A 22859-nucleotide genomic window follows, 5' to 3' on the forward strand; every position below is an offset into this window, starting at 1 on the left:
ACAAAGGCAGTCGGTTCGCTCGAGGAAGACCATGAGCTAGTCACCGGTTCAATCGTAATTTTCTTCATGCTTTTCTTGAGTTTCACGCCCTCGTGGCTTTTCCCACACTTGGGACCCCACTAGGCAGAAAAGCGAAAGGAGAGAAAATCTTCACTGATGAATCGCCTGATCGGATCGGATGGGCTGTTATATACTCACAACACATACTCATTGGCCGCAATTGCGAATCGCTGGGCTGTGAACAAGCTTGAATTGAAAGAGTGTCGGGACTTCGGTGGGCCAAAGATACATATCTTTACCCCTTGAATCAGCTCGTGTTGATTTTTCTGCCGTGCATTGCACTTTTGAGCTCAGGTCCTAAACGAGAGTCACACACCACATCATCATTATGATAATGACTGTGAGCGAACGAATGCTGATGAAGCTTCATTGTCAATGTCGAAAGTTATGGGATTGGTTAAGGAAACCCAAGGTAGGATATGAAAAGTATTGCGTTCTGCTCTGGCATAGGATCTCAGCTTTAATATGTAACGTGTCACCTACGCACGTCTGTGTATATAAATCCTGTCAGGCTAGCTGTTATTCACACGCTTTGGGTTTCCGGCCTCTGCTCGTCGGCTATTGGAGTGATGTTCTTGCCCCCCTCCTGCTGGTGGCCTATACGCATAATACGACGAAAATGCTTAACCGGGAGACACTGTTTATCCCTGAATAGAATTGTGGATGTGTGCTGGAAAGGTATCTCAACTCCGCCTCTGGTGTTGTCGAGGTCGTGTCGCCCACCCTACCATGGCCATTCCAAACCGTTCGATTTATTGACGGAATGGCCCCTTTGTCCGGGGCGTCCTACATGGGGAATTTGCCAGCGAAAGCAAAGCGGTAGATTAATACATTATAAAGTTTATTCACTTACTGGCTAAAACAATAACATTACCCGCAAATACCATAATATAATCACCCACATTAAAAGAATAGCTAAATGAAATATATGTATAAAATTCCTACAAATACTTGGCTATGTGCCATACAAATGATATACAAAACAAGTCCGAAATGGACAAACTAACTTGCTTGCTGACTCCGTAATGTTACGAAACCAATTCGAGTGGGCACTTCTCCCTCTCACTCACCGACCGGCCCTAGTTCCCTTGTTTCAAGTTGTAATTTATTAATAACAGAATTTAAGTCCACTCATACCTTTTCTCCAGTTTATGGCTCCATCGGCGAAAGCGCTTTCCTCGATGAATACCTAAAGCTGCTGTGGCGGAAGAACACTTAAATGGGCACAAGGTTGGGGGAAATCATATTTGCAGATCGGCGAGAGTCACGAGAAGCCACTACCGGAATCAAATCTAATTCTCTCCTAATTAACTCCGCACAGAAATCATTATTAATTACACATTTACAAACACGAATACAATTACACCGTCAATCTGTTGCTTCCTCTTTTTTTTCTATTCTCTTTTTTTCCCGACTGTTATCTATGTTTCCTTTCCACCTCCTGGGCGAAAGGGAACAGCACAAATTCTTTTCCCCTGCTTCTGCAGGTGAAAGGTACGCGAAAGCAAAGAAAAGGCCAAACGGCCAATCACCGACGGTGCTAGATTAACACTTTCTCTCCGCCGATCTGCTCGCGACCAATGGACGGGCCCTCCTTATCTGCCGCGTCGCGCTCGACTACTAAAGTGCCGACGCCAACGCCTCGGGAAGCTAGCCGCTTGGGGGACCGAGCGTTCCCCAAATGTCTTCTCCCTCTGCTTCCACGCTCGCTTCTCCGATGGCTGAGCGCTTTCCAGACAGTCCCAAAGGTTTAAACGCCACTTTGTTAGGCTTGCGGCTGCTGTTGTTTGCTGGCTGGCTTCCTTGGACGATCGAATCCGCCCTGATTAACTCGATATACTAAGCGCCAAGACTACAAATGGACCAACTCTTTATTCTCCTTTAGCCCTTCTCTTCTCTTCCCGCAGCACTCACACCAACCGGACTCAGCGCTATACGGCTTCTGACGACTGAATAGCCTACTCGCCTTCAACCAAGAATCTCGCAGTCGAATCTTGGATTTAGATATTTAGATTCCCTAGAGTTTTTCTCTTCACTAAATTCTTGGTTTTTCCTTTCCGTCGGACCGATACGCAACCGACTCAATTGACTTTCACGAGGGAATAGCCGATAGGGACGCCAACGTTCTGGCGGCAAATCCTCTAACAGGTCCCTGGATGCATTTTCAACAGAGATAGCCTGACGTTTTGACCTGTTACCGTCTTTTTGGTTTTCCCTTGACCTGTCGTTCGCCTGCCACTCTGAGCACTAGATGGCGCCACAAAAAAACTCAGCATTTCCTGCTACAAGCGCTACAAAAGCACCCCCGAAAGATCAGGCTTGGCGGTCACACTCCCAAGAATGATAACAGGACAGCTTGAAGCAGTTGGTTTACTGACGAAGATCTTTCGCGTGAAACCGTCCTACGTAAGGACCCAGCAAATCCTCTAACTGCTAGTAGGCCTGCCCTATCTTCTTTTTGACCCTGGCCTTCAGAAAGGCCGGACCCAACTTCGCGCTGTCCCCTGACTGAAAATTGCTCTGCCTGAAATTTCTTCGGAACACCTCCTGGCCGACATTGTAGGATATGTCTCTCGACCGTAAGTTATACTGCCGTTCATTCTTATCGTTCTGTTTTTTCATGACTTCTAGAGCCTTGCTTCGAACCAAGTCTAATGAATCCTCCCGCGAGAAAACTGCTGACCTGTCGTCCATCACCCGCAATGCTCTCAGAAGCTTGTATGTTGCCCCGGAAGTGATGAAATGCTGTCCGAACACCATATAATAAGGAGTTGCATTTAGACTTGCATGCACCGCCGAACGCAATGCGCAGCAAATGCTGCTGAGGTGCTCGTCCCAGTCCTTCTGATCCTCGCGCACTCAAGATCGGATTGCTGCAATCAGCGAGCGATTTACACGTTCGGAAGCATTAGCTTGGGGTGCGTACAGGGCCGTGAGAGTGTGCGAAACTTTATATTCCCGGAGTAGCTTTTGGAATGCCTCAGACTTAAATTGTGTGCCATTGTCGGATACTATTGTCTCCGGAACCCCGAAAGCATGAAAAAGATCTTGCTGCATGGATTTGACTACCACGTCCGCGGTCAACTTCTTCACTGCCTTAAGAAACACATATTTAGAATAGTGATCGAGGACGATAAAGATGCCTATATGTCCACTTCTTGAACGGGGATATGGCCCCAGGAAATCTACATATAATTTCTGGAAGAAACGTTGTGACTCGGGCGCAATTCCAATCTTCGGTCTCTGGATTGTATTGGGGGCCTTGGTAGTCTTGCAGACATCACAAGCCTGGATATACTTCTTCACATCGGCAACCAAACCAGGCCAGTAATAATACCGCCGTATCCTTTCTAGGGTTTTGTTAATGCCTCCATGGGAAGCCAGTGGATTGTCGTGCGCGTTACGCAAAACGTCAACCACTAACCCTTGAGGAATCCAGAGTTTCCAAATGAACACATCATGTAGCACCTCTCCTGTTGCGTGATCTGACCTACGATACAACAAGTTATCTACAATTTTGAGATCTGGCAACTTATCAATATTGGCCCTAACCCTTCTACGATCTCCACGTAATCTTCTGCCTTGAATTCTGGCGATTCCAAATCTACCAACAACCCATTGCTCGCGTCTAGAGTCGCCACTTCCTCCTCATTTACGTGAGAAAGAGCATCCGGAACCACATTAAGCCTTCCGCTACGATGCTCGATTTTAAACGAGAAACTCTGCAGCTTGAATGCCCATCGGGCTAGACGTGAGTGTAAGTCAGTTTGTGACATGAGCCACTTTAAAGAGGCGTGATCAGTGATTACAGTAAATTCATGACCCTCGATGTAAGCTCTGAACCTATTTATGCAAACTATTGCGGCCAGACATTCTTGTTCGGTGACCGAATAATTCTTTTGGGCTTTGTTGAGTTTTTTCGATACAAACGCAATCGGATATTCGTCTCCCTACGGCGTCTTCTGCACCAGCACTCCCCCAACGCCTGTCTTGCTAGCGTCACAGTGAACATAGAATGGTTTGCTAAAATCAGGACTACGCAAAACTGGCGCTGAGCAAAGCATCTCCTTCAACTTTTTAAAAGCCTCCTGACCCTCTGGAGTCATTGAAAATTTCTGTCTGGGTTTGAGCAAGTCCGTGAGAGGCGCGGCTACTGATGCGAAGTTGCTTATAAACTTCCTGTACCAGCCTACCATACATAGGAAGCGACGCAGAGACTTTAGGGATTTTGGCAAAGGAAAATCGGACATAGCCGAAATCTTATCCGGATCTGTACGAATCACCCCTTCGCCTACTATATGCCCCAAATACCGCACTGACTTCATGCAAAACTTGCTTTTCTCCACATTCAGCGTTAACCCTGCCGCTTTTATGTAACTTGCCACTTCACTCAACACCCTCCGATGTGACTCAAAACTGTCCGACACAATCAAAAGATCGTCCAGGTACACAAAAACTTCATTTCTTAAACTGGCCGGAATTACCTTGTCCATCAGCCTTGTCATGGTCTGCGAAGCATTAGTGAGACCAAAAGGCATTACCTTATACTGGTAGAGAGGTTTCCCCGGAACCGTGAACGCTGTTTTATCGCGTGAGCTCGGCTCTAAGGGAACTTGCCAATAGGCATCCTTAAGATCCAGGCTCGAAATAAACAACGCCTTAGGAAGACGTCCTAGAATCCCATCAATTTGTGGTAACGGACACGCGTCTTTTTTGGTCACCGCGTTAACTTTCCTACTATCTAAACATAGCCTCACCTTTCCTGGCTTCTGCACCAATACTACCGGTGATGACCACGCACTATCGGATTCCTCTATCACCCCTAAGCTGAGCATCCGATCTATCTCCGCATATAACAATTTCTCTACCGCAGGAGATACAGGGAAGTGTCTCTGCTTCACGGCTTTTGCATCACCTACATCAATTGAATGCGAAAGCAGAGCCGTCTTTCCTAGACCGGAAACGGAAAACGAAGGAAATAAATTGATGGTCGCTTGCAACTGGTCCATTTCCCCTCGGCTGAGGTTCTGCGGTTCATGAACTATCTCTGCCAGCGACATGCTGGGTGGTAATAAATCGAAACTTGACCAAAAATCGATCCCTAAATACAAGTCCTGGCTGAGCGATGGAATAATGTGCAGCTCAAGGTCCTTCACTGCACCCTTATACTGCACCGGTGTCCGCAGTCGTCCCACTACCTCTTGCCTCCGTCCATCCGCAGTGGAAGCATTTACAACTCCTCTCTTAAAAGGAATTCGGCTTTGGATTACGCGTTCTGCTAACTTTCCGCCTATAACACTCATAGCTGCTCCGGTGTCTAATAGACCAAGGACTGTTTGATCCAACAGGCGAACTTCCGCATATGGACGCTTGTCCTTCTGCTTGTAGCGAATTCAATTTATCGCTTTCGCCGCCTGCCGGAACGCTCTCATCCTTCTTGCACTCCTTGTGAGGGACTCATTACTGGGTTGGTCGTTGGTGAAAAGCGAATGGGATCTGGCATGGACTAGTTGTGGCCAGACTAAAGCTTGGTGTATGTCGGATTCTGATTTCTCAGACGGAAGCTGGGCGGTAGTTTTAAGTATCCCTACTGGGATTTCGCCTTTGCACTCGACTGCTTGCGCTGAACACTGACCGGCTGGCGAGGCTGGGTGTTCACTTTGCCGTTTTTTTTGGCATTTGCTACACGACGGCTTATATTTATTAGGTGCTCCGCACCCAAAGCAAAAAATTTTCCTTTTGCTATCGCAATCGTGGTAGCGATGCCCCTCCTTTCGGCAGTTCCAGCAAATCAGTGCCATGGCTGCCACCCCGTCCTCTTCTTCTACATCCGAGAATTCGGAGTCCTCCTCTAATTGGGCTTCCTCTACCAATTCCGCAACCTGTTTCCGGAAAGGAATCAATTTCTGGTACCCATGACTCCGCCTAACGTCGTCGAGAAAACCCTCCCTTCTACGACAGACTTCTCTCAAACGTTCTACGCAGTCGATTTGGACATTCAGAAGCTCATGTCTAATTTCAGGTCGCAAATTGCGCCGTAAAGTTTCCACAATCGCTTTCTCTGACATGGGAGTTTCCAAATCATCCATCAGCTGTATCAGGGCGTCGTGAAAGGAATCGAAATTTTATTTTTCTTTTTGCTTCCTGTCCCTTATCGCTTCTCTTATATCCACATCGGTTCGAGAATCCCTAAACTGCTTTCTTAGGGCTTGGCATAACCAGTCCCATCTCATCGATCCGGAAGTCTTGTGGTAACGCCAATAAAAATCTCTGGCCTTTCCGTCAAAAAGCAGACTGGCGTTACTGCACAGAACTGGAAAATTTCCCTCGAGAGTCTGATGCGTCAAAGCCTCTACCCTATAGAGAAAATTATCAATGCTCAATCCTTCTTGGGTCCCATTAAAACGTTATTTCCAACTATTGAGGATATGGGCGACTTTGTCCGGTCGCTGACTCAGATCTGAGACTGCACTGCTTGGACGGTCGTAGCTCGGAAACTGTGCTGAATACTGACTATTCAGTCCCTGTCGGAATGTTTCCTCCACTTCTCTGTCCCTATTTTGTTGGACCAGATTATCCGCTTCCCCACGTCTATTCCCTTGAGGAATGCTATTGCCAGTCTCTTGGAAATGTGCTGCTATGCTGGACTGAATGATTTGAGCCATTTTGTCCGTGAGCTGGGCTACCACCTCGTTTTGCATCGTGCTGATGGCCTGTGTAACCATGCTCCTAACTCTTTCAGCGGTTATGGCTGCTGCATCGTTTTGCTTGGCCTGTGACCTGGTATTATGAGGAGTACTTCTATCGACGCATAGCGTCTTGCATGTGGGACAGGTAGTATGGGTCTTGACATGTGACTCAATACAAGTTTTGTGAAACTCGTGGCTGCACTTTGTTTTCAATGTAGAAGCCGAAGCCAAAGTTTTCCCACACAACTGGAATTTTGGCGCCGGAGCCGGTTCAGGCTCGTTATCGGGGTTCTCCATTGTACAAAAAAATAAATCAAACTTAATTCCTAACTGTCCTGACAAAAATATATCCCACAAAAACTACACGACAAAACCTAAACACTTACTTATCAAACGCAGACAAAACCAAAGTTAAAAATGTATTAATAGTAAAACTAAATTAAGTATTCTAGTTAAAAGTCAGATAACTTATGCTAGCAAACCTAAGATGACCTAAAAATTCAAAAATAATAAGTAATTGTACGTGAACTCAAATTGCAAAGAGAACTGATTCCTCGTGTTATAATTCATAGCTTCCTACGTTGCCAACTTAGGGTCAATGGCTCAGCAACCGCCACAGCTGTTCTCAAGTCCCGCTTCCCTTGTACAGCGAGAGAGCTAGCAAATCAACAGCCCTACCAAATAACACACATGGAATGTAAACCACAAGAATAGAACGCAAAGAATATGATACGATAAAATAAAGTCATACAAATTTTTGCCTTACGCATAGCTAATCCCCATGCGAAACGGACCCTATGCTAATGAGACCCCAATTCCTAAGCACAAAAGAAAATGAAAAGAATGTGTACGCGCGCAGACGCCTTGCACTTGTCGCTGTCTAATCAAAACCAACAACAACTTCATGCGCGAGCCGTGGCCAGCTGCTGCTTTGATTCGCGCCGCTGTCGTCCAAACATCTCGGCTCGGCACTCTACACTTGAAATGCTGCTTCTGATTTCACTCGTGGCCAACGGAATTCTATAATCAAGATTAATCCGAGTATGTCCAACGCGCTAAAACTCATCAGCAGCAATGGCTAAGCCTTCCGCACAGTCCTTCAGCCGTGGGCAGGGGTCCGTAAGTAAACGAGATTCCCTCTGCAGTCCTATGCGCCCGAAAGACCATGTTTAAGACTCCTGCCTCAGAAAAAGTAGGGTATTATTAAGATCGATGCACTTTTCGAAACGCTCCTCAGACGTGGCCGGATGAAAAGTCAAAACTTCTGCTTCCGTTTTCCGAATCGTCTGACGAGCCCTCTACTTGGTGTTGAGAAAAGAAGATATTCTTGAGCAATGACCACTTCCAGAGAAACAATTTTGGTCAATGCCGTCTATGCTGAATCGGGAAGTTTTAAAAACAACAAGAAGGATGTCACAGTGTTGATGGTGTCACACCTGAATAGGTGTGGCCCCACGTTGGGCGCCAATTTTTAGTTATAATACTATATCTATGATTCATAAATGTAACGTGTCACCTACGCACGTCTGTGTATATAAATCCTGCCAGGCTAGCTGTTATTCAGCGAAGGGAAGCACACGCTTTGGGTTTCCGGCCTCTGCTCGTCGGCTATTGGAGTGATGTTCTTGCCCCCCCTCCTGCTGGTGGCCTATACGCATTATACCGCGAATGAAGTAGCGTGTCACGACGAAAATGCTTAACCGGGAGACACTGTTTATCCCTGAATAGAATGGTGGATGTGTGCTGGAAAGGTATCTCAACTCCGCCTCTGGTGTTGTCGAGGTCGTGTCGGCCACCCTACCATGGCCATTCCAAACCGTTCGATTTAATGACGGAATGGCCCCTTTGTCCGGGGCGTCCTACATGGGGAATTTGCCAGCGAAAGCAAAGCGGTAGATTAATACATTATAAAGTTTATTCACTTACTGGCTAAAACAATAACATTACCCGCAAATACCATAATATAATCACCCACATTAAAAGAATAGCTAAATGAAATATATGTATAAAATTCCTACAAATACTTGGCTATGTGCCATACAAATGATATACAAAACAAGTCCGAAATGGACAAACTAACTTGCTTGCTGACTCCGTAATGTTACGAAACCAATTCGAGTGGGCACTTCTCCCTCTCACTCACCGACCGGCCCTAGTTCCCTTGTTTCAAGTTGTAATTTATTAATAACAGAATTTAAGTCCACTCATACCTTTTCTCCAGTTTATGGCTCCATCGGCGAAAGCGCTTTCCTCGGTGAATGCCTAAAGGTGCTGTGGCGGAAGAACACTTAAATGGGCACAAGGTTGGGGGAAATCATATTTGCAGATCGGCGAGAGTCACGAGAAGCCACTACCGGAATCAAATCTAATTCTCTCCTAATTAACTCCGCACAGAAATCATAATTAATTACACATTTACAAACACGAATACAATTACTCCGTCAATCTGTTGCTTCCTCTTTTTTTTCTATTCTCTTTTTTTCCCGACTGTTATCTATGTTTCCTTTCCACCTCCTGGGCGAAAGGGAACAGCACAAATTCTTTTCCCCTGCTTCTGCAGGTGAAAGGTACGCGAAAGCAAAGAAAAGGCCAAACGGCCAATCTCCGACGGTGCTAGATCGACACTTTCTCTCCGCCGATCTGCTCGCGACCAAGGGACGGGCCCTCCTTATCTGCCGCGTCGCGCTCGACTACTAAAGTGCCGACGCCAACGCCTCGGGAAGCTAGCCGCTTGGGGGGACCGAGCGCTCCTCAAATGTCTTCTCCCTCTGCTTCCACGATCGCTTCTCCGATGGCTGAGCGCTTTCCTGACAATCCCAAAGGTTTAAACGCCACTTTGTTAGGCTTGCGGCTGCTGTTGTTTGCTGGCTGGCTTTCTTGGACGATCGAATCCGCCCTGATTAACTCGATATACCAAGCGCCAAGACTACAAATGGGACAACTCTTTATTCTCCTTTAGCCCTTCTCTTCTCTTCCCGCAGCACTCACCCCAACCGGACTCAGCGCTATACGGCTTCTGACGACTGAATAGCCCACTCGCCTTCAACCAAGAATCTCGCAGTCGAATCTTGGATTTAGATATTTAGATTCCCTAGAGTTTTTCTCTCCACTAAATTCTTGGTTTTTCCTTTCCGTCGGACCGATACGCAACCGACTCAATGGACTTTCACGAGGGAACGCTATGGAACGAAAGCCTTAATTTGAATTGGGACGAAAGCCTGCCCCAGGATCTACATACGACTTGGATTGAGCTGACTTCGCAGTTGTCGATGGTTGAAAACTTTAAGTTTCCACGTTACGTGCTTCGGCAGCAAGCCAGATTAGAAATGCACGCGTTTTGTGATGCGAGCCAAGCAGCATATGGCGCCTGTGTATACATGCGTTCGGAAGCTCTTGGCATTGTGCAAAGTCATCTCTTATGCAAAAAATCCAGAGTCGCGCCCTTGAAAAGTATGACTATCCCCAAGCTTGAGCTATCCGCTGCCCTCGTATTAGCCGAACTAGTGTCCACCATAGTTAAGGGATTATCAGCTCCATGCCAAATACATTGCTGGGCGGATTCGTCCATAGCCCTTGCCTGGATTCGAGAATCACCACTGAATTTTAATATATTTGTTTCTAATCGAGTTCAGCGGATTCAGGAGCTCACCGCTGGAATGACTTGGCATCACGTGCCCACAAAGTTGAATCCTGCCGACATCATATCACGTGGATCCACGCCCGCTGAACTAATGGATAGCAGCCTTTGGATCTCTGGACCACCATTCTTGCGTCTTGAGAGCTCAGAGTGGCCTGCAGGCTTGCCATTGCCGACCGATGTACCAGAACGTCGTCATGCAGCATTGGTTGTTTCAAACGAAAGGGATGTATCGTACGATTGCAAATTTCAAAACTCATTCGGATCAATGCAGCGCGTCTTTGCTTACATATATCGATTCTAAATTCTCAAGGACAAAGGCATAGCTTTGGATTGCTGCGGGTTGGAGGCCGCCTCCAAAATGCCGAATTGGACGACGACGCGAAGCACCCGATCCTGCTTCCTAAAGGACATCCTGTCACTGTCTCTATTATTATCTTCTTTCACGAAAGGTTTCTCCACGCAGGAGCTCAAGGATTGCTCGGACTGCTTCGGCAAAAATTCTGGCCTATTGGTGGACGCAAATATGTTGCGGGAATCATTCGCAAATGTGTTAGATGCTTTCGTTTGAAGCCAGTGCTGAGGGAACATATCATGGGAAACTTGCCTGCGGATCGCGTAAGGACTAATCCAGCATTCCACACAACGGGCGTTGATTTTTGCGGACCCTTTTATCACAAGTCGGAAGTCAGAAGCAGGCCTCCTATCAAATGTTACATCGCTGTCTTCGTATGCTTTAGCACCAAAGCAACTCATTTGGAAGTCGCTCGGGATCTATCTACAGAATCCTTTCTGGCAGCATTAAGGCGTTTTATAAGTCTACGTCCCAAACCTCGAATCATCTGGTGAGACAACGCTAAAAATTTTGTAGGAGCAAAAAATGAGCTGTTGGAGCTTCGGAAAATGTTCCTCAGCGATCCTCATACGTCGGTTGTGTCACATCTCTGCGTTTCTAGTGGAATCGATTGGAAATTCATCCCCCCTCGCTCAACTCATTTTGGGGGTTTGTGGGAGGCGGCTGTTAAAGAAGCTAAATATCATTTTCCTCGCATCGTCGGGACCTACATTTTTACTCTTGATGATATTCAGACCTTGGCTTGTAAAATCTCTGCTTTGTTAAATTCCCGTCCGCTTTATGCAATTACAGAAAGTCCCGATGATCTAGATGTGCTCACGCCAAACCACTTTCTTAATGGAGCCCCGAAAGCTGCATTCGACGAATGCGATCGTATTCGTTTCCTTTCTTTTCTCACAACAAGAAGCCAAACTCTTCTTGCCTCGCTCTAAGTCAACGGGCAAGATTAATGGTGGTTTTTTGGGGGCATCCGGCTGTTGTTGGATGCACCCTTCTGACGGTTTTCCGAAGCTCTACGAATGCATGTTTGGCACTGCGGCTTATAGACATTCGGAGCTCCACAGCCTGTAGTGTACCAGAGTTTAAATATATATATATGTAAACAGATATATAGGCCCTCGGTATCAGCAGATGACCATGACTGACTTAAGGACGGCGTACAAATAGGGTTGGTCGTGTGCACTCTTGCTAGGCTCGGGTCTAGCTCGCCGGATGGTCGGGGTTCTTCCTCGCCTAATTGTACTATCGTACTCCACTACATTTAATTAGTGCACTTTACGGGAACTATAAGTGATTATATAAAACAAAGGAAACTGAAATACTGATAGCGCCGACACGCCAAAAAAAAAAGCCCTACTGAACCATTTCTATTTAGAGAGAACCTAGGTGTTGATTGTCCCTCTCTTCTGTACCCTCCCTACCATGACATTGCGTTCGAGTTCTTGCATTGTCCCTTGATCAATCCTTTATGTCGTCTTACCACATTTTATAAGATCCTGGCACGGATACTCGACAGGCCATTTTTATGATTTTAAAGATTCATTTCAATCCAAAAAGATTCATATTTTAATATAATGTGAGACTTCAATTTCAATATTCATTACGTTGCAGTTGTAGAAACACAACAATTGACTTAGCTTCTAATTTGTGGGTAATATTTCCTTAATCCTAATTATCATATAAGTTTAGTTATAAATTCATTATTTTAAAGCATGAAAAACATTAGGGTATAGATATATATATATATATAAACGAGAGAATAAGAATCGAAATCGTAAACAAAAGCTAGATCAGACTGGGGTGCATTATACACACTGAGCAGACGGGTTTGAATCATTATACACTGTATGCATATCTACACTTTCAAGTTAATAGGCTCTTTTGACCAAACTACTTTTTGCTGTACATAATTACTCACTCCGGCGTTATTGTCTTACGCTGATCGTTGGGCCCAATGATGTCGTAGATGTTGACCGCAGCTGTTTAAAATATGGAAATCATAAATATATAATGCATACAATACAATTACGCTACAAACACCGTCGCATAGTCATCAGTCAGTTGTTTTGGTTTTCATAATACAGACAGAAATTTAATTGTTATGCTCTATCGCGAAAATTGAACCAAAAGGTAGCAAACGAAGACAATTTAGTGTGCATATGCACATATGTATGTAGGTATGTACGCGCGTAACATCAAAGAGGGGTGTTAATAAAGTTTCAGTTACATTACGTTAAACTGCTGATGTTTATGCGTTGGAACTTGATAATGAATTAAATGTAAATTGGACAAAACTCGATCCTGTGCTGCTGCTTTGTAGACTGTTGACCGCCTGAAGTTGGTTAGAGGTCAACAGGTGCGATGTATATGGTTCCGGGCCGTACTGACGAATCTTCCGCCAAGCTTGTATTTAGTTATTTATGTCTGAGCAGCACTAAATATTCTTGGCGATTAAGGCTGATCTGTTCCACTTGGATCTTTGGAGATTCCGACTTGGTGGCAATATAAGGTCCAGAAAAGATGAATTATGGATGGGGTTGGAGAAACCTCGACAACTGTTCGCCTAAGCCAGCTCCCAGGGTAGTCTTCTCGAGACTATACCGCGATGGGGCAGCTTAGGTACACCTCCCTGCAACATAGGTTATGTCAGCACGTGCACGGCACTAATATGAAAACGTACCTCTTTTCCCAAATATATCTGCACTAAATTCTTGTCATTCACTGACCACTGAACTGTACGGCACTTGTAACTATATGCTTCCAGCATATATTTGTGGAAATATATATATTTTCCGGATAGCACTATATATATGTGTGTGCAATATGTATGTTGCTCGCACTCGGAAATTATCACGTCTTTACAGATCGATCAACTTTCTTATATTGTTCAAAGCAGTAATAGACGATGGACTGAGTAGCCAGTGCAGCAGAGCTTTTGAGCTTTTTACTAACTGTGCAATCGTATGATCCAGAACATTCGCAGCAGCATACAACGATCGTCTAATGCACAGCATAGCTTAACTGTGCAATCGTACGATTGCCGTCTATGCTTCCCACTGTCCGTCGCTTGTATGTGTTCGTGGGCGTTCGGGCTTAAGAGCGGCTAAGGCTTTGATCCAACCTTAAGAGCGGCTAAAGCTTGATCGTTCGAAGTATCACTAGGGGGTCTCACGAGACGAAAGAAGATAACCAATTCCCTATATTTTGTGCTGGCTACTACAAGCCGTAACAAAATATCCGCCTATCTGCCATACAATTTTCCCACACATGTCCAAGCTCCTCACAATTCCAACAAGAACGCTTAGCCGTCGAACTTTGAATGGCCTCTACGCTGATATCCTCATACTCTTCTTGATCGCTTTCAGGGCGCGATTCCTCCAGACTATGTATCGAACGACGGCCGACCGGTGGCCGAGACTTGTCAGATTTCTGTAACTCCTGCACTAGATTTTCATGCATCTGTACTAATCTTCTCAATTGACCAACTGAGCTAATGGACTGATATAAAATTTTGTGACGGGTTTCAGGAAGCAAATTTGCTTTTAATTTTTCTATTAATTCCTCTTCCGCCATTTTAATGCCAAATTTATCTATAAGAATAGCCACGGCGTCGTGAAAAGCGACGAAGGGTTCTCCGACGTGTTGCTTTCGAGCTCGAATCAATTCCTTGCTCATAAACTCAGAACGATAGTCTTTATATTGTTGTCTAAGAGCTGCACAAAATTCTGTCCAAACGATGCGATCTACCTGCTTGTGGTATCTCCAATACCAATCGCGCGCTTTGCCAACCAGTAAGATGTGCAAATGTTTGCAAAGGCCGAGAAAATCGCTATCCAAGGTTTCATCGGTTAATGTTTTTGTGGAGATAATGTTTTTTATCCCCAATCGGCCGACTAATTATTTCGAATTAAATAAAACTCGGCGCAGAAATAAAATTACGATATGTTCTTTAATGCGTGACATCCAAATTGCAAGTGTGGCTTGCCTGCCCTTTACATTGCCGCTCCGATCGCTAAGCGCAGCTTCGCTCTGCCGACGTCGGTAGGCAGACGCAAAGCGGAGATAGCCAAGAGCGAGCTGGCAGAGAGCGTTTAGCAGGGCAAGCAAGCGCAAAGCTTTAACTAACAAATGAGTGACATAGACATAAGTAACAAACAAAATAAGCGGCTGAGGGCCAAGAATTAGGTGCTATTTGGCAAGCAGCTAATCGGCTGGGTTCTGCTCCGAACATTCACCCCCCGTTGGAAGGCAAAGGCTTTCAACAGATCCATCCTGAAGGGGCAGAACCGCTATTTTTCCAACGGCCCTCTTGAAGATGCTTGCTTGGGCGCAGCTGGCGGCTACGCTGGGATGATCGTCGAACGCAGCAATAGGCGCTTCTTTACGAAGGCGGCTTGTCGTGATTACGTCTTGATCATCGGGAGCCCCTGTAATTGCATAGAATGGCAGAAATTTTGGCAATGTAGAAACTGTTGAAAGTTGAATTTCATTTGGCGTGGATATGTAGGTTTTTAATATATGGAAAAGTTCGCGCTGCAGTTCCTGATTCTCCGATCGCAGTTTTTCCACTTGCACCTGGCACTCGAGCAGCTGCTTCCTGCATTGCTGCTCTAAGTTTTGGTACTCCAGCGTTGTGGGTCGAAAATCGTCAATAGAGATGCACGAGGAATTTTCAAAAGCGGCTAAAGCTGCACGCTTATTCTCCGAGCTATCAATGCTTCCTGATACTATCCAACCAAGTTTTGTCTCCTGCAATGTTGGCAATTGGGTTGATAGTCGAATCTGTCCGACGCACATTAAATCGAAGAACAAACCAGAACCTATCAACAGATCGATACGTTGGGGCTTGGAGAAATTAGGATCAGCTAGTTTTAGATTATTCGGCATTGGCCAATCCTTTGCGTCTACGCCGAAGTTAGGCTGTATTGCCGTAATTGAGTTGGTGACAATTGCAGCGAAGGAAGCTCGATAGCTTGCGTCCTGGGATTGTACAACTATATGTACAGACTTGCTCGAAGGTAGAATGGAATCTCCGATTCCAGAGATGTGAACATAAGACGAGCGATGATCCAACTGCAACTGATTAGCAAGTCTAGATGTTACAAAGTTTGCCTGTGATGCAGAATCCAAAATGGCACGACATGGGATAAGTGCTCCATAACGATCTGTTACATGGACGAGGGCAGTAGGTAGCAACACGTTCTGGCTAGGCTGAGATTTCTGGATCGAGGGGGGAGGGCTAGAACACCCGCTTGCTAGAAGCACAGTCGCGGCCTCTTGCTGGATCGATTCCTTGGCCGGTGAAGAGGAAGATGAAGCACCAGTTCCCGATGGAATGTGGAGTAGCGTGTGATGTTTGGCCTGGCAATGCCTGCAAAGTCCTGACCTGCACCTCTGCAATTCATGGCCTTTGTTGAGGCAGTTCAAACACAAGCGGCTCTTCTTTGCTTCTTTGTATCGTTCAAACGCAGAGAGATTCAGGAATTCCTGACATTTAGATATGTAATGCTCGGAGGAATTGCAATGGTTACATATGGGGTTAGGATGGTCGTTACTGAAGGTGATAAGGGTGACAGGTTTGTCTTCTCCCACCTGCTGGCTAGGAATTGTTACCATAGCTTCCAAGAATGAGGCCATGCTTGACCACCGAGGCAACCCTGACGTCGGCAAGTTCTCTTCCCATTTCTCCTTGGTCTTGTGGTCCAATTTCGTGCCTAAGATGAAGATCAGCAACCCATCGGATATCTCCTGCGGGGTCGCCAAGGTCTGAAGTGCACGCAAGTGCGAATTGATTTTGTCGCTGAGCGCGCGCAAGCCGATAGCCGAGCCCTTCTCCACCCCTTGCAGCCCGAAAATAGCCTTGACGTGTGCCTGAAAATGTAACAGTTTATTATCGAATCGCAACATTAGTAAATTCAACGCCTTGTCGTAATTCTCCTCAGAAAGTTCAAAGGAACGAATCGTATCCAGCGCAGCACCATCTAGACATCCACGAAGATATTGGAATTTTTCGATGATTGGTATACGATGATCTTTGTGCACCATTGTCGAGAACATCGAGTGGAATTCTGGCCAATCCATGTAGTTCCCACCGAATCGCGGAAGCTGCAACTCGGGCATTCGAGAACGGCCTATACTATTATAGGCGAACAACGACGAATTCCCCTCGAGAGTATTCCGAGCCGTTGAATTGGCAACATTTACCGTGCGAGCAGCCATCAACTCCCGCGACAGCCTGGACCTAACCTTGACATAAACATTCGAAAAGTCCAGCCGGGCATCATGGGCTAACTGCAGGAAGTCCAGCCTGTCAAGGCTCGTTTGAGCGGCATCGAAATCCGCATTCATTCGCTCGATCTGCTCTAAGCGAGCTTGAAGTTCTGCCTCATCTAACTCGGCAAGCTCTTCCTTGGTGAGAAAGCGATCCATGGCCTTTAGTTGGCGCGCGATGGACTCGGCCTTGTGCTTGTAGAAATCTACATCACTCGGCATTGCTGCGTTCGCGACATTGGTAGGCTCAGGTGCTGCCATGTTGAGGTTTTAAAAGAGTCACTCAGCACGACCGAAAAAGACACCCTGTATACGTATAAACGTGGGAACCGAAAGCAAAGGGATTACAGCTAATGCCTTTAGCTGTGCGGCTTTGCGAGCTGTCCGATTCCGCTTTGTACTCCGCTTGTGTGTATTAGTGAGTTCGCTGCACTGCCTACCGCACTGCACTGACCGAATTGTCGCGACAGAGAAATTAATAGCCAGCAATGCGTGTATGTAGGTGTATGTAAGTGTGTTTTAGCACCGAATTGTGCTTAACCGCCGAAAATTTGCTAGGGCTAACGAATGTCGATCGCGAATGATTATTAATTGACACTGCAACTCAGAGATCAGGTCGGGGTCACCAAATTTTATGTGGAGATAATGTTTTTTATCCCCAATCGGCCGACTCATTATTTCGAATTAAATAAAACTCGGCGCAGAAATAAAATTACGATATGTTCTTTAATGCGTGACATCCAAATTGCAAGTGTGGATTGCCTGCCCTTTACATTGCCGCTCCGATCGCTAAGCGCAGCTTCGCTCTGCCGACGTCGGTAGGCAGACGCAAAGCGGAGATAGCGAAGAGCGAGCTGGCAGAGAGCGTTTAACAGGGCAAGCAAGCGCAAAGCTTTAACAAACAAATGAGTGACATAGACATAAGTAACAAACAAAATAAGCGGCGGAGGGCCAAGAATTAGGTGCTATTTGGCAAGCAGCTAATCGGCTGGGTTCTGCTCCGAACAGTTTTGACTCGGTAAATAAATTCTTCTACCCCTAAACCTTCGGTAGAACCATCAAAAGGAACATTCCCCTTTTGCATAATGTTGGCCGTCTTGGCCGTTCGCAGGCTAGTCATGCTGTTTATACATGAAACTGGTGTTGGGATATTTGGCCTCGCATCCCCTTCCTGCGGACTCGCTGGCGGCTGAATCTGCAAAGTGGATATGGCTCTGGCCACAGTGCGCTTAATTATCTGTTGGAGGACATCCAAGTCCAACCCCTGGCTTAGAGGGGCTGTCCGTGCATTGGGTGCTTCCCAAGGGCTAGATTGAGTGGCGACATTAGCTGACGGAGCTTCAGTCTGGTTGGAGCTACGGCTAGCATCCAATCCCGACAAACACTCTACTTCCTGACCGGAAGATCGACCTGGCGGGAACTTCGGGACCTGCTTTTTGGCTGGTGCTCGAGTTCTTTTGGAACGAGTTGGCCTAGTGGTTCGTTTTACCGGGACTGAACCTACAGTTGGAATTTGGCTTAATTGGGTATTCTTGCCATTTCCGTCGAATATCTTTCCCGTCTCTGGCTGAAAATGTCCATTTGCCGGGGTCTGTACGACCTCCAAAGCTTTGGCAAGACTTCGAGTAGTAATTCCCGAGGGACCGGGTAATTCTGTTGGTTCCGGCTGCGGCTTGTTTGGAGAACAATTGCCAACAACTAGTTTTGCTTGAGATAACGTACATACTCGGCTACAGTTCGGACAATCATCGTGATGAGGGAACCATTCTTCCAGACATGCTTTATGGAAAACGTGATTGCACGGAGTACAAAAACACGGCTGAGTATTGGACATTTCGGAGCAACAAATGCCGCAAAAGTTTTCCGAACTCAGCGGATTGTTTTGCTGAGGACTATGTCGCAGCGGCATTTTTTATAAGATTTTTTTTTTTTATTTTTTTGCTATATTCTACCAAAATTTTCCTAGGGTGACATTTAATGGGTGACATAATAAGATAGGGATAGGAGTTGCGAATCTTTAGAACAGCGACAAAAGAATTGATTTTGTTTGGGCTATGGTTTCTAATTTGCATTGTCTTAGTATCAGTGCACTGGTTTAAGTGTCCACATATGATTCGGCAAGGATACGCAAGCAGCATACGCGCTAGTTCCAGACAACCATATGCAGCCACCGCTGCCGCTGGAATAATACCCGCCAATGGTAAGGGTATGAGTGAAGACCAAATCTGGCACCGCCATCTCTGTGCTTCCATCACCCGTACAGGGACAATCAGTTCTGATATCCGGCCGAAACCAAATATGCAATATTCTGCAATTGTATGCAACCGTATGCTATGCGCAAAGAGTAACAATACCAAATCCGAATCAACCTCACAATTCAATCTATTGAAACTAATATCCGCTGAATTAACTGTAGCTTGGAGGACGCGACCTAAACCAATCTCGCTTGTTCGGTATTAATACGCAAGCAGCATATATACACATTCCAGACAACAAGTTTGACTAGCCCGACAGGATGCGTCAACATGGGAACTACTTTCTCAATTCCGGATGATCACTCAAGCTTCCCTTCGTCGTAGACTCGACGACTTCCCCATAAAACTCAGAGGAACAACCAGTATTAGGATCCAAGCAGAATCCGCAATATTCGTTTTATAAACTAAAGTCAGCATTAAGCATATGAATACAAACGAGCAATAGGTGGGACGAGCCAATAGCTGATTTTGTTGCTAAAGTTACCAATACTTTTTACTGTCACTATAACTTTGGCTAGTGACCCACGTTGGGCGCCAAAAATTTATATAACAACGTTACACCCTCGCGTCCAACTGGGTATAGACAGTAGCTAGCATTGAAAAAAAACCTGCCCCACGTTGGGCGCCAAAAATTTCTGTAACATTTCCACGATATATTTCTATACGTGAGTAGGGGATGGATTGGAGGGGATGTCAAGGTCACGGCCGGGGGCGATTCTTTGGTTCCGTGCTCATTCGGTAACTTGGGGGGGTTCGTTTGACCGCGTCTCGACTCCTACTACATAAACTTTAAATTTTTTAGAATCCCGTGACTCTACCGGGAGCGAACTCCGAAAACAACACTATGCCTATTCCGAGCATAACGGACATTAAATGGCACAATCATAGGGCGTACCCGAAAGTACTAGGGGCTTTCGTCGGCGTGTTCCAAACTCTCGCGGGCGTGAGGTCTTGCGATGGAAGTCGACCCACACGATTCTATACCCACCCTTCCATGATTTCCAGTGGTGCAAAGGTTCTGGATATCGCTAAAATTCTTACCCTACCCCATTACGGCACCCTGTCCCTAGGAAATTATAAGTCTACTCCATGTTCATTGCTAATAAAATTCAATATATTTCGTTGTACTTCCTCATAGACATGTTGCTTCAATCAAAAACTAGAAAACCAAGTTTCACTTCCAAAAATAACACAAGTATTGAACTACAATCAGCAGGCAACTCAAGAAAAAAAATTAGTGGAATGAAAAAAAATAGGAGGCTTAATCCCTAAGGAGGAAAAAAAAAATTATAGATATAGGTATATATAAACGGTGGAGTATAAATAGAAAAGATAGGAATATAATATAGGATATTCGAAATAAGTAAATTAGGTATGTATAACGGAAAAAAAATAAAAATCAAAAAAATTTTCAAAAGCAGCGGGGGTCCTACCAGCGATCAGCAATGGTGAGCCAAAACGAAATTTAATTAAACATTATAAATTTATTTTTTTTTTTTTTTTCTGTGTTGAGGAGATTTTTTTTCAATGTTGGTTAGTGTATGGCTTGGCTACGTTTCCATGCATTAAAAGAATGCAGGGTGTTCAGGCCAGCAGCAGACGATTGCCGCGCACTGTGCCAACTTCGTGCGCTCCGGTCTCAACTCGCTCCCGCGCGCTCGGAGGGGCTCTCGGGAGACTTTACGACCCACGATCCACCCGGCGCTCAAGCCATCATGGAGCATAGATCGTAAGGCCTAGTTTTAGTTACGTTTCCCACCCCGCTACAAGCTGGCGTCGTGCACATACGCGCACCTACAGTCCACATACATATATACCGAAATACAAGGAACATATTTATTGGAACAACTCTGACTTCTTCTTTTGGATATTTTCCCACTCGTCGCTGGAAAGCCGCTCCGGTGATCCGCCCTCCTACAAACATTGGTCCTTCGAGCCGGATCTTCGCCTTCCCCATAAGGAGAAGCTTACCCCAGCCAGCATCGGCGGATCGCTCTAAGTTCAAGATAAGTAAGCCCAACACCCGGGCAGTGATTTTGTGCGAGTTTTCCATCCCAGTCCGAGTACCCGTGGCATACATATGTACATACATATGTATTCATTTCTCGCTCTAGCTCCAAATTAAACCATACTTCGTTCTGCCAACGGTTGTGGCCACCTACTTCTCCAAAGGTTTAATTTGATCCGAGAAAGCTCCTGCGGTCAACCTCCGATCCAGTGTATATATTCCTACCTCTCCCAGCTACCAGCTGAGCTTTGGTCGCTGACATATGCACATGCATACAAGCACATGTACACATCGCAACGCAATCCAAGCGGCTGACAACAATCATAAATTCATATGCTTGCAATTGGTTTATTGTTTTTTTTTTCCATGCTCAACGTTCCGTCGGTTCGGTTTTATAAATAAAGAAAATAAATCACTGCGCCTCCTTATTTAACTAATTATACTACCAACAAAATAACGATCCATACATACTGCACATACATATGTATGTATTTATCTTACATATCTATACGTACGCATTTTAAATTAGCATATTCTTGCACATCTATATAATATACATATTGTATATAAAACGGTTATCCACCGTTTTACCCGTTGTTTGACATCTCTTCAACCCAAGCCGTGGTACATAGCACTTACAGCCATACATACACACATACGAGCAGCAGCAGCGGTGCATTCTTTTCGTTTTTCTTTTCGCTTTCGCTTCTCCACCGTTTGCCTGCGTTGGTAGTTGTTGGGAGAATATTTTTCGGTTCCGCGCTTGACTGTAACGGAACGCCAAGTGACGCGCTACCCTGCATTTCGAGAGTATATTGTTTTCAACCGTAGTTCAATCGTAGTATTTATATCTATATATTCCGGCCACGGTGTACTATTTCCAAAATTTAAATACTCGCAATAAATTCCACCAAAACCACATATCCACGATCCATCAGCAAAACATGCCCACTGTTGAGAAGAAATCTCGCAAGAAGTTTAAGCGGGTGAGTTCGCTGAGTTTGACCCATCCACCCAGCTCCAACGGCTCAGCCACTACGTCCACATCTTCCCGTCCGGCCCCAGCTGAGCGAGGTCCGACCACGTCCAGGGCTCACGCACCACATGCCTTCGAGGATTTGTTGCTCCCCTCGGGAGTCCCTCGCACGGCTCCTAGCACTATGGCCGCCAGTTCCGCACAGTCTAAGTTTGCCTTGGCCGCAAGCAGACTGACCCGCTTCGACCAGAAGCTCAGCGCTCCAGATGCTAGCACACCAACCCGCTCGCTCTCCCAAGTTCATCGAGAACAACTCCGAAGCCTGTGGGCAAAGGTGGACGCGGAGTTCGCGGCCTGTTCGGTGACGATGGCGGAAGAGGATGCAGAGGGTGTAGCTTATGCCCAAGAGATGTACGATGACTGCTACGCGGTCTACGCGCAATGCCTGGCCGAACTGAACGATCAGCTCGAGCCCCCGACTGTCCCTCACACGCCGCAACTGGCCGTTCAAGTGCCGACTTCCGGCGGTTGCCGCCTCCCTCCATGTGACACTGAAGTTTTCAGTGGGGACTTCCAGCAGTGGCCCACGTTCCGAGACCTGTTCACCGC

At 45.9% G+C, this 22859-nt stretch overlaps 1 protein-coding gene and 1 long non-coding RNA gene across 2 annotated transcripts; both read right to left on the reverse strand.

Moving 5' to 3' along the window:
* Positions 1 to 526: 526 nt before the first annotated feature.
* LOC117194421 lies at positions 527 to 1290 on the reverse strand. The gene is made up of 3 exons (XR_004474818.1): positions 1198 to 1290; positions 673 to 846; positions 527 to 539 (listed from the first exon to the last, which is right to left on the reverse strand). It is a non-coding gene; the product is annotated as an uncharacterized LOC117194421 (long non-coding RNA).
* A 10379-nt stretch (positions 1291 to 11669) lies between these two features.
* Positions 11670 to 14249, reverse strand: LOC117194418. Its single transcript, XM_033398987.1, has 2 exons — positions 13966 to 14249; positions 11670 to 11806 (listed from the first exon to the last, which is right to left on the reverse strand). Exons 1-2 carry the CDS (start codon positions 14198 to 14200, stop codon positions 11688 to 11690), a joined length of 354 nt encoding a protein of 117 aa, XP_033254878.1. The 5' UTR covers positions 14201 to 14249; the 3' UTR covers positions 11670 to 11687.
* Between the last annotated feature and the right edge of the window lie 8610 nt (positions 14250 to 22859).

This window comes from Drosophila miranda (genome assembly GCF_003369915.1).
Source record: "Drosophila miranda strain MSH22 chromosome Y unlocalized genomic scaffold, D.miranda_PacBio2.1 Contig_Y3_pilon, whole genome shotgun sequence".
NCBI classification, from domain to species: Eukaryota; Metazoa; Arthropoda; class Insecta; order Diptera; family Drosophilidae; genus Drosophila; species Drosophila miranda.